The sequence below is a fragment of the Phodopus roborovskii genome, unplaced genomic scaffold (genome assembly GCF_943737965.1).
Source record: "Phodopus roborovskii unplaced genomic scaffold, PHOROB, whole genome shotgun sequence".
NCBI lineage: Eukaryota > Metazoa > Chordata > Mammalia > Rodentia > Cricetidae > Phodopus > Phodopus roborovskii.
This window is the reverse complement of record NW_026126541.1, coordinates 26,267,319-26,279,972: the sequence shown is the minus strand read 5'-3', so window position 1 is coordinate 26,279,972 and position 12,654 is coordinate 26,267,319. Positions and strand designations below refer to the sequence as shown.

The window sequence follows — 12,654 nt, the reverse complement described above, 5'->3', positions numbered from 1 at the left end:
ATAGTTTCTTTTAGCTTGAAGTTGCATTCCATTATCAAGGAGAAGTGAGGAGAAAAACTCAAGGCAGGAACACAGTTTACTGGCTTGCTTCCCCATCCCCTTGGCCTGCTATTTTATACAGTCCAGGACCATCTGCCTAGGGATGGTGCGGTCCACAGTAGGCTGCCCCCATCTTCATCAATCATTAATCTAGAAAATGCTCCCACCACGCTGAGGACCAGTCAGATGGAGACAATTCCTCAACTCAGGTTCCCTCTTTCCAGATAACCCAAGCTAATGTCCAACTGACAAAAATCCAACCAACACACTCCCTCTGCAAGTTCGCCATTTGGAATTCTGCATGCTCAAGTATTACTTTCTACTATGAAAATCCTTTCCTGATTCTCATTTTCCATATCTCCTCGTGAGAGTCTTAAAAGACTGTACGTCCATAAATTCTTTCATGCTGCCTTCTTCAAAAAGTGAAGCCTTTCTGAGCATGGTGGCAGCATGGTCTGTAATCCCAGAACTTGGGGGTTTAGGGCAGAAGGCAACAAGTGGCGAGAGGTGGCAAATATAAGCTGAATAATTCTAAGCAATATAGTGAGACCCTTCCCTGAAACAAAAGAAAACATAAAGCTTATGTTCCTAACTTTAAGTATGGCTAGACTTGCTTAATGAACAAAACTGGGTGATTGTGTGTAACTGCTGAAAAAGGGTGAGAAAATCACTGTCTTCCACCCTTCAAGAACTCATGGGGATTGGAGTGGAAGCCTGAAGCTCCCTGCCAACAAGCACAGTAGTGAACCCCATCCTGCACATGGATCTTGCCACCCCAGTCAAGCCTTCATGTGTCTGCTCTTTGCCATCCTCATAATTGCAAGAGACCCCAAGCCAGAACTACGTAGCTAGGCTAGCCTTGAATTCCAGTTCCACGAGATGCTGCCTCAGAATAAGGGACTGGAGTTAATGTCTCCTTTTAAGAATGCAGTGTTTTCATAACCCAGCTCTGCCATTTGCTAACAACTACCTTAATTTCCTAAAAGTATTTAAAATTCTGAGGATAACAGCAGAGCCAACTCGTTATTGTTAGTGTAGGAGGGAGGAAAATACCTAACTCCCTCCTCCTGTCTGTACACTCCCAATAGTGACAATATCAGATGGTGCCTGTAGGCTGTGTCCTCACTGCCCACTCCACATGGCACAGCAGCAGAGCATTGAACAAGAGAGAGTGACAGGGTGCAAGCCTGCACGACTGACACCTAGTCACTGTCCTGGTAAGCATTACACCTCTCTCTCTTTCTCATTCTTGTAAATCTGTACACACACTCCCAGCTCACAGTCACTACCGGATCTGAGCCTACATAGAAAGTAGCTCTGGGCCAGGGCTTTGGAACTGGCTTAGGAGACTGGCAAGGGACCCATGACTGCTGTTGGGTTCTCCCTTCCTTCCTCCCCTGCCTGGTATCCCCTTTTCTTTCTTCTTCTTCTTCTTTCTCTGCTCCTTAAGGACCATTTATATACCTCTCTGCTAATCTCAACTGTCTACATAGGTAAGCAACAAGCTCTAAATCCAGGGGGGGGGGTGGAAATCAAACAAAATTCTGCCACATTCTACAGCAGTTTAAGGATTAAAAATCTTTAAACCACCAAAGCAATTTCCCAACTCATCCAACAATAACCAAACTGGCCTAACAACTCATCTATGTGACCATCACCCATTTTCTTCCATATCCAATTCATGGTCAACCTCATTGCAAAGCTGAATTTCAGTCCACAACTGATTCCTTATATGTATTCTCAGTTGTGTGAGAACTTGGGTAAGAGGTTAATGACCCATTGGTGCTCTGAGATACCCAACAAGGATGGCTAAGTGAGAATCCATGTGAATGTGAATGGTGCATAACAAGCTTTCAGAGAACATCTGCATTCATAACAATGATGAGCCACCAGCATAACTGAAAACAAGTTTTGAAAAGAAACACTTAGACCACAATAATGAAGGGCATCTGCCTAGATAATTGTTTGCAACACTGCTAAGGCCTTGCATTGAAGGTAGGAGATACTCTTTTGTTAAAAAGGCAAACATGGAGGAGTTCCCATTGTGGGTACCCGTAGGCTGCTTTCTAGTCCCCCATTTCATCACTCACCTCCAGCCTGAGTCGTTGGGAAATCATGCATAGTTCAACACTGACAAATGCCATGCGATTTGACCCATCTGGATCCATCAAGATGAAAGCTCGGCTGTACAGCCTGGTGAGGAGGCCCCTGGCATTCTGGCCACTTTTGCCATAGCCCATCTAAAAAGAGAGAAAAGTACTGAATTCCTCCAGGAGTCAAGCACCATAATACTAGAAGAGACTACTGCTCAGGCACACAAAGAGAAAATCACCATGACTCTGTTTCAGAGAGAGAGAGAGAGAGAGAGAGAGAGAGAGAGAGAGAGAGAGAGAGAGAGAGAGAATTTCCAAAAACGTAACGAAGACAAAATCATGACATAGTGCTGATCAGACTGGCAGGCCTTCTCTGTGAGGCCTGGGCAGCATCCTTGGTACTTTCCAAGCCTTTGGTGGGAAGATTTTCTTCCAAGGTTTTATAAGGAAGGCAGTGTTTCCCCGTCCTCCACCCTCACTCAGTTTTTTGACAGTTCATCATTCTCCAGACTAAGTCAAGTAAGATCATGTACTCTTCTTCTCTCACCATCTCATTAAAGCCACCCATTAAAACCACACTGGGTCTTCCAATGGCCACCTCAGTCTACTCTTTGCCTTCCCATTCATGAGAGAGTGTTCATTTAGGGTTCACAGTTCAGGGTTACTCTTCATAACAGACAGCTGGGTGTAACCCATAGAGTATAAAGAGTATTTGCTAGAAGGGAGCAAATTCCAGCAGACAACCTCTTGTTCTTGTTTCTGAATCAAGCAGTGTGGTAAGTGGATATTTCCATCATTGGTATACTGCAGGCAATAGGCTGCCTCTAACTCATGGAAATGATTGATGCTGGCCATTTACAATTTTAACTGTCTTTGTCCATGCTGGCATAGTGGCCCATGACTTCAACTCCAACACTTAGGTGGCAAAGGCAGGTGGATCTGTATGAGTTCAAGGTCAGTCTGGTCTACATAGTGAGTTCCAGGCCAGCCAAGGTTTACATGGCAAAACCTTTTATCAAAATAAAAATAATAAAGAAATAAGCATAAAAAACAAAATCTGTGTTTGTCTGCATTTTACAAGTAGGAGATTTCCAGCCTCAAATCTTCAGGGTTCTTCTGGATTCTTACCACAAAACTATTAAAGAGGGAAGTTCAGAATGTACAGCTCTACCCACAAAAAGTCATCAATTGACTTTAAAAAGGACTTGTAGAATGGACATAGATGCCACCTGCCCCAGAAATTTGAATCTGCAGGAGCCACAATTACGCAGGAACCACTGGCCCCACTTGAGCCAGAGAAGTTGCAGATGGTGCCTCCTCCCCAGACATTTGGGTCTGGGTGGGGGGACACAATCATCCAGGAACCTTCCCTGTACCCAGCGCCAGAGGTACCATTTTACCCAATGCTGCCAGAGATCTCTAGGCATGGGCATGGGAAAGAGGAAAGGCAACAATTCCATATCATCCCTTGTGGCTGGGACAGGCAGTATTCAACCAAGTGCCACCTGTGACCCAACCAAGAGGCCCCATGATTGGCTGTCGCTCACCATTTGTGGTGAGAACAAGATAGGGAGTGGAAGAGAGGGAAAGACAGAATGGTTTTTGGGCTGGGGAGAGAGGCAGATCTGGAGAGGTGATAGTGGTAAGGAACAGGCTGGTGTGAATGGCCAGCTGGCCACCTGAGTCCAAGGAGATGACAAGGCCTGGGCTATGATCAAGGGCCAGGTCTTGATCTGGGGCCCTGGTGGAGCCAAGAGGACATGATGTCTGTGGCTCCTGAGACCATCAGAGACTGTGCTGACGCCAGGGGTCTACACTGCTAGTGGGGCCATGTTGGTCTGGATGGCCTGCACTGCCACCTGGGACCATGGTGACATCCAGGCCCAGGCTGCTGCTAGGACCATGTCCTTCCACAGTCAGGGTCTGTATTGATGTCCTTGGCCCATGTTGCCACCGAAGGCCACATAGATGCCTGGGGTCTGAGCCACAACCTATAGCTATGAGAGCAACCTAGGGACATGCTGTCCCTAGGGACATTCTGATCTGAGTGGCCTGTGCTATCACCTGTGGTTGTGTTGTCATACCAGCCAGGGCTTCTTTGGATGGCCATGTCTGGGTCAGTGGCTCTATAGCAACCAGGGTCTGAGTTGATGTCTGAGACTTCTGTTGCCACCAAGGGTCATGTAGATGACCGAGGTCTGGTTGGCCACTGCGGACCATGTCGATGTCCAAGAACCATGCTATGCTCAGGGCCATGCTGATCTGTGTGGTAGATGCTGCCACCTGGAGCCATGGTGATGTCTGGGCACAGTCACTGACTCGGGCCATATCTGGGCCCTGCAGAATTTGGGGTCTGTGGCATTGTTTGTGGCTTTAGTTGCCACTAAGAACTTTGTGGATGCCCAGGGTCTGGCCAGTTATCTGGGACCGTGTTGATGCCCAAGGGCCATGCTGCTGCCAGGGCTGTGCTGATCTGAGGGGCCTGTGCTGCCACCAGGGCCATTGTGACATCTGGACCAAGAGCCATGTCTGGGTCCACGGCTGTGTTGCAGCTGGGTTTTGTTTGCAGGGGAGGTTGCAAAGGCAGAAGGAAGATGCCGGGGGACAGGGAGACAAGTGGGATGGGAATGCATGATATGAGATCCACAGAGAATCAAAAGGAAAACAAAAATAAAAAAAGAGAAGGACTTGTAACTGAACTTTCAAAATTGGTTTTCCTTACAGGATAATATTCTTAGTGCTGGATAGCAGCAATGTCAGCACAAAAGCTAGAAATGATTATGTAATACTCCAGAATACCAAATAATAAAATTACTTGTTTCATATCTTTCTTAGGGAGTCCAGACATTTACCTACCAAATTGATATCTGATACTTGTCCTGTGCAATCAGCTCTCCCAACACCGATGTAGTAGCCACTGAAGTTCTGAAATGGAGGCGGTTCTGGAGCTTGTGTACTTGAAGAAGTCTGGGTGGTCGTGGGGCCCTGGGTGGTTGAAGACCCATGATTTCCTGAATCTAGAAACAGAACATGATATTTGAGAAACAGCACTTTATTCCACATCCTCCCTGGCAGCAATCAGAAAACACAGTTTCAAGTTCCTAAGGAAAACTTTTAATAGTGTCTCTCATTTTGGCTTTGGATTGGTTCATTTATTTCTTAAGATGGCATCTCATTATGTAATTCAAGAAGACTTTGGACTCAAAGATCTTCCTGTCTGTGCCTTGTGTAGGCTGGCATTGTAGCTGTGTGCCACCACGCCCAGTGTTATGCATTTGCCTATATATAAAATAGAAAGTGAGACATGGGAGCCTGTGTGAAATCACAGATCGAAGCACCATCTTGCTCTTGGACTAGTGATGTTTCAGAACAAGCAAGGCCTTGGCAAACGCTTCTCGTCTTCAACCTCTCACCAGTATATCCTTCTCACCTCATCTGCCTCAATTCCCTGCTTTTCTACCCTAGTCAAGCCAACCATGGAGAAGCTACTGTTACTCAGCCTCCTAAGTCCAAGTCCTGGGTTGGACTTCTTTTTCCCTTCTCTCCAGACTTCCCACTGCCCTCCTCTCCACCAAACAATGTCCACCACCCCCTTAAGAGCTGATCCATCTCCCTCACTCCTACATCCAGCCTGGTTCCTCACCAAAGATGACATCCAACTGGCACTGCCCTGCTTTGGTTCTCAGTCTGCTAAGGCCTGTTACTAATGCAGCTAGCATCACTGTATACTTGGTGACGTAATTCCACCTCAATTTGATTATTCTAATGTGTGTGTGTGTGTGTGTGTGTGTGTGTGTGCATTAGCAAAGATATATTCCACACCAAATGTGTGTGTATAACATACATGCACATGTGAATATCAGGGAATGTAAAATGATACAGAGTTTAAAAGTCAAGCACCAGAGACAGATTTCTTGGTTTGAAATCTAATTCTGCCAGCTATTAGTCAAACAGATCGCCTCATCTAATTCTCTCTGAGTTTCTCATCCATAGTAAGAAAAGGTTAACGTACTTCCTGGTATAGTTTTGTGCAGTAACTTTGTGATGACACAGTAAAGAGTTAGACTGGTGGTGCTGTCTAGCTTTGATTTTCTCTCCAGCTGGACATGCTGTATATACGTTTGCTCAATTGTTTTTCTACCACCAGACAGTAGCCAGGAGTAGACACAGCATCAAACGTCATTATCACAGGCGCTGGTGGTAAGAACAAGTTAGAGAAGAGACTGATGTCTGGCTTTTTCTGAGATTCCAGAACTTTGAAACTAAAATTTTAGAGATCAACAGCTCGAACTGTAACCAACCTGGCCCAAGGAGGACATACCTAAAAGATGCCTGCATCTTTCCCAGTGGCTGTTAGCTACTGACACAATGGATCTCAAGACACTGGAATTTCCCCAGACATGTCATGATGTAAAGAAGAAAAAGGTGGGAATGTGGTGCCAGCCAGAGTTGGGACAGGAGCTTATCTGCTAGAATGAGATCTCACATTGCCTGCTTTCCTTCTATTTAAAACTAAACCTCATGTCAGGAGGACTTGGGATGGAGGGGTCACGGACCCTCTTTGCTCCTCTCCACTATGGCCATATTGAATAAATCTTTTTATGTTCTTTATTATGACTCTGTTTGTCTCTTTAATTGGTCCATTAAGGATGAATAGCCAACCATTGTTTGATGGTGTTTCCAGGGCCCAGGCTCAGGCCCTCACAACTCTGATAATATAATCTCCTCGAGTTTATAAACAAATCAGGTTCTGATATTCCTGCAACTGCATCTTGGGGTTACAAACACACATGTCTCCTGAACAACATCAAATATTACAGGGAGAAAAGCATTATTTTTGCTTTTGCTGCATTGCTACTATCATCAAAATATGATACAGACTAAGGCAAAATTAGATAAAAAAATATATATATAGAATTCTTGCTAAACTGTACCACCAAACCACCACACATGCACACACACACACATACACACACAATAAGTAAATAAAAAACCAGTATCCATTTTTGTGAAAATATACTGTAGCTTCTATAACTCCTTGAGTCTCCATCTTACTCTCTAATTCTAGGCGGTATATTGAATGAGCAATAGTTAAGTCCTAAAAACAATTTTACTTCTAGTAGTCCAAGAGTCTACTTTGCCCACCATTCCAACAGAGAACCCTTCCTCATTTGTGTTTCAGAGGATTCACAGCACCAAAACGTGGCAAGGAACACACTGGAAAAAAGAAGAGGCTACAAATGGGTATACTGAAGAAAAATGCCAGCTCCTTTGTCACTTAACCTGAGGCCAGTTCAGAGCCATGCATCTTTGCCCTGAAATAGAGGCTCTATCAATGACCTAATGATAACATTACCTGGAAATGCAGCCTACATCACGTTCAGAAACCAAACTTGCTTCTTCTATCTCTTCTCAAAACCTTACGTGAGTTAAGATGTTATGATGTCATGATAAGGTGTACCTTGTTTACAGGACGACTGGCCATGTAAGGACTGAGGCTGAAAACCTGCCTTTACCTTTTTAGGGGATTGGTTTGGCTGGTATGTGTTGTTTTCTACTTTTGCTCCCAGTAGAAGAGTATGCCAACCAACAGGCAGGTAAAGACTGAAGGCCTAGCAGCAAAAGGTGAACTTACTAGACTTAGAAGGACCTTGAACTCTGAGTGCATGAACAGAAAAGCTGAGAGGACATGTGTATCTCTTTGTTATCTGGCTATTTGTGGACAAAGGTAAATGTGATAAAAGCTGCTATCATTGCAGAAACCGCAAGTGGTACAGTGAACGACACCATTTCAGGCTGCTGGGAGACGGCGGAAGCAGAAAGACACTGTTTCTCATCTTAGTGCTGCCCATCAATTAACAAATACCCTACAGGCCCTGGAATGACATCCAGAAGAACCCCAGACGCTTGCCTTTGTTGTTTTCGATGGTCCCACTGGTGACGAACAAGAGGGTGAGAAGGGCCACTGTGATGGCTGTCATCATTACCAGAAGGAAAATGAGGAAAGCCTCCAATGAGGAGAAGGTACGCTTTGCCATTTCTCCTAAGACAAAACAGAGATTGAACAAGAAACACGGGAAGAAAAGAAATCACAGATTAATGGGCACATGCTTCAAGCTGCCCAAGACTACCTGATCGTAGCTCTCCTGTATCAGTAGCCCATGCCAAGATGGCAAGCACAGAACACACTTACCTCTGGCTCCATGTCCCAAGTCCTTAGAAACCAGATTATCAATACATAAAAGTACTCTTTTGAAAAGTCTGAATATAGTTTCCAAATCTTTCTCAGCACTATGATCCTCTTGGCAACCATTCCTAAGATTTGACACTGACATCTTAAGAAAAATCTGTTTGCATTCCTTGGCCATACCATACCTCTTTTGTTTGTGGCAACAGTACCATTTATGGGCTATGGTTCTATCCATAGTGTGCCTGATAAGCAATATCCTGCTGTACTTTTCAGAAGGCTAGCTGGCTTGGAGATGAGTTTATTTACCAAGGGAAAGCATCTTGTCCAGGGGCTAGAGAAGTGGCTCAGTGGTTGAGTATCGGTGGCTCTCCCTGAAGACCCAGGTTGATTATGGGCATCCCAAATGGAGGCTCACAAACATCTACAACTCCAGTCCTAGAGCACCTAAGACCCTCTTGTGGTTTCTCTGGGCACTGGGTAGGCAAGTAATGCAGACATGCATGTAAAACACTCAGACACATAAGACAATTTAAACTATTTGCTTATTTATGGAGTCAGGGTCTGTTTATATTGACCAGGCTGGCCTTGAACTCACAGAGATCGACTTGCCTCTGCCTCCCAAGTATTGAGATGAAAGGAATGTACCACCACTCCCAGCTAAATTTAAAAGTAACATTACCTTGTCTAGATGGAGATAAAACCTGCTGAATTACTGTTGAAACTCTGACGTCACCTTCACTTACTTCCTGGTACAGAAAAGGAATTGGTAACTGAAGCCAGGAATGAGTGAAAAATCTCTCCTCTAGTATTCAAACAAGTTGTCACATAGCTCGCAACTCCTATGTTCCAGAACCGTTTCCTTTGAAATAGTTTGGAAGACTTTATCATCACCCAAGGTAACTTCAGGAGTGATACAATGAGAAGAAATATAACCTGGTGTTTTAAAATGAATTTCTGAAGTCTAACTACAAAGTTGAGGCCTCTTACTTTCCCCTTACAAGGAAACCTTAGATATGAAACCACAGCTATAGTGTGATAATCTTACTACCCATGCTACAGAATTCCATAAAAATGAGATGCTATGCTGTCTGTATTACATCTTTTATCCCCTGAGATGGAATGACGTGCTCAAATGATAGTCTTTATCAATATGTTTCAAAACAGTAAAAACTGCACTATGCTTGGGGTTGAATGCTAGAGAGTTATTACAAACACAGGTGAGATTTTCCCCCCTTTGGAGCAATTTTTTCATTGAAAATTTTGAGGTTTGATTTATTTATTTTATATATGTGAGTATTTTGCCAGCATTGTATGTGTAACACTCATGTGCCTGGTTCCCAAGGAGGCCAGAAGTCAATTCCTCAGAAGGGAAGCTAAGGATGGCTGTGAGCCACCACGTAGGTGCTAGAAACCCAATCAAGGGCTTCTGCAAAAGCAACAAGCACTCACTGAGCCACCTCCAGCTGGAGCCTGCTCTCTTAACCTGTGCTTTAGGAAGCTCAAGAAGTCATATGGGATCAAACTACCAGGACTTGACTTCCAAATTAGTAGTTTCTAGCTAAGACACTTCTCACCTAAGAGTTTTCTCTTGTTATTTATAATTGACAAGAGATAGATGCATTCAGGGAAGCCCAGACAAGGCTTTGATTTGATTTGTTCTAGATGCTAAGCTAGATAATATCACTGTCAGATTCTGTTACGATCGAATTTACAACTATGAAGCCCAAAGTTGGCATTTTACCCAAATGTGGTTTCCAAAATATGGCAGCAACAGCTGCCTTAAGGTGTGCCAGGTACTCTCTCAGTGCTAATCCCTGCCTATGGGCCTAATCCATCTAAATTACTTCCTGGTTTCTTTAAGCATCAGATTTTGCAATCCTTAGACTTAGAGGTAAAAAAAAAAATCAACTTAAAAGCAGGAACTTCTGAGTTGGATAGACCTGGGAAAGGACAAAAAGAAAGGAACCCATCTTCTTATTATTGAGAAGCTGTTCTCTCCTTCTTTTACTGTAATTATGGTCACCCTCAACATCAGAGGCAGGACCACATTAGTTCTAGGACAAGACTAATTAGGTCTGTGCCTTGGTCCCAAGTCCCTTCATTAGTCTTGAGACTCACAAAACACATCTAAAACATACCTCTGGACCTCTGAACTTAAGATTTACCTGCTACTAGTTGCTATTTCAGTGGCAGACTTTAAGCCCATTATATTTTATATTTGCTTAAAGCTTTTTTTAAAAAAAAATAATTAAAATTTAATATATATAAATATATAATTGATAATATATTATCTATTATGTACCTAACATAACATAAATAGTATGTCTATGATATATAAATATATAGTATGAATAAAATACATATAAACATTCAAAAAAAAGCTATTTCTAGGCTCTTTCTGAGCCAGGATGAGGAACAACTGGGCATCTCAACCCTAAGGCATCAAAATGAAGATTATATATATAAATGTGGTCACAGTTTGTATATGAAACACAGATAACGTGTGTGTGTGTGTGTGTGTGTGTGTGTGTGTGTGTGTGTTGGTTAGTTTTACACTATTGGCTTTCTCTACAAAGCAAGAACTCACTTGATTTAAGCTCTTATTGGTCTAGAATGATCTACATCCTATGCTTCCCGATTCTATCTCTCTACCACGAATACAGCTAATTACCACTCTTTTAAACTACTTCAGCTGACTTCACCACCCTAATTTAGGAAATCAAAATTTGTATTAGCATTGTCTATTACCAGCACTGATTAATAATATCAAAAAACCAACATTAAGACAAGATGTCTTGTCTGTTTTCAGAATGCAAATATACCATAAGGCACTGCACCTCACACTGTCTTAAATGATTCTAAGTTTCATAATGGCTCTCTGGATCAGTTAGGATCCAGCAAGGCTAGCTAGTTATCTATCATATCTCTGCAACCCAAAAATCTGATTTTCAAGGAGGCAACTATGAAAAAAATTAACAATTAGACACAAATGGGCTTCCAAAACTATGAAAGTGAGGAGAAACTCCCAGACTTTACCCAGGCCTTAGATAATAAAATGAACTATGATTCCTTTCCCACCTCCATTAAAAAATAAGTAAATAAAAAAGTCATTCTTACCCAATTATGTGAATCAAAGCAGTGTTCACTTCCCAGGAGAGCAAATGTCCATTCAGAATCTTGTTCCTTGGCCCTGCAGGTTGTGAGGCTGATTTCTCTATGTGTTTCCAAACCTACTGAGGAGAGATTCCATAGTCAAGTCCAGGAGCCTTAAGGTTCTCATTAGCATACCTGTGGCCTCGGCAGAAGGATGTGACTAAAGTACATTGACTAAAGAAAGCTTACATGCACACTCTCCTGAACCTGCCTGCTGCTGGAGACAGACGCTGCAGCAAGCTGTTAGACTGAAGGTCATTTCAGACTTAATGCGACTCTTCCAGTATGACAAGTTCTCTGGCAGCCCTGCAACCCACAACGTTAAAAATATTTATCTGCCATATTTATTCAACTCGTGATCTGGAAGAAAATGAATGTTGTTGGGCATGGGTGTGGGCTATGAGAACCCTGAGGGATAGTTATACCCCTTTCAGAATAAAGCAGTGATTTTAATTTTTTAGGTCTCCGGCCCTTGTAGCAAAATGTAAAGTCCAAGTTAAATAAGATTCATAAACCATACAGACATTCAAAATTATATTGGAAGCAAGACACAGTATGGCACACCAAGCTTTAGAGACCGATCTGAGATACATTGCAAGAGCCTATCTTATATAGTGACCACGATGACAGTATTATGTAACAAGTGGACTTAGAGATTTCAATGACATGAAAAACATCACCAAATATTAAGTTGTTTCAAGTTTGCAATAGCACATGATAAAGATCAAACAGACATAAGAACACATAGCAAAACAGAAGTGATTATCAGGTGATTAAGAATAGCTTTTTTTTTTTCACCTCTTGGTGGTTTCTGTAGCAGCCCTGTACTGCTTTTGTGAAGAAAAAGAAAGGGGGGGGGGACGGTATTTCCTCTCCTTAGAGACTGTCTTCTACATAAGCTAAGCAATGGCCTGCAAAAGCCAAGTTAAGCAGAAATAGGCTCACCCTGCTGCTTTTCTCCTAGTAAATTCAGGTCTAGGAAGTAGCTTGTAGGCTGCCTAATCCTTTGCAGGGTTAGAAAAGACAGTGGTCTCTAGAATTACAAACAAATCCCTTTGACAGATATTAAGTGATGTGTCTTAATACTATTCTGGTACTGCAAAGGGGAACAGTTAAATCATGGCAGCAAATGGGTCTTCTCCTCCTCCCCCTCCTCCTCCCTCTCCTCCCCTCCTCTTC

The 12,654-nt window shown here is 43.0% G+C and overlaps 1 protein-coding gene across 1 annotated transcript in view; it reads right to left on the bottom strand.

The window, feature by feature from the left end:
- The window catches only part of Asah2 (N-acylsphingosine amidohydrolase 2), a 62,386-nt gene extending 50,816 nt beyond the window's left edge, over positions 1-11,570 (bottom strand). Inside the window, exons 1-4 of the mRNA XM_051199821.1 lie at positions 11,440-11,570; positions 8,044-8,175; positions 4,989-5,149; positions 2,130-2,279 (exon numbers count right to left, since the gene is read on the bottom strand). Coding sequence (XP_051055778.1) covers positions 2,130-2,279; positions 4,989-5,149; positions 8,044-8,170 — 438 coding nt within the window. The 5' untranslated portion in view covers positions 8,171-8,175; positions 11,440-11,570. The remainder of the gene's footprint in view (positions 1-2,129; positions 2,280-4,988; positions 5,150-8,043; positions 8,176-11,439) is intronic.
- Positions 11,571-12,654: the final 1,084 nt, after the last annotated feature.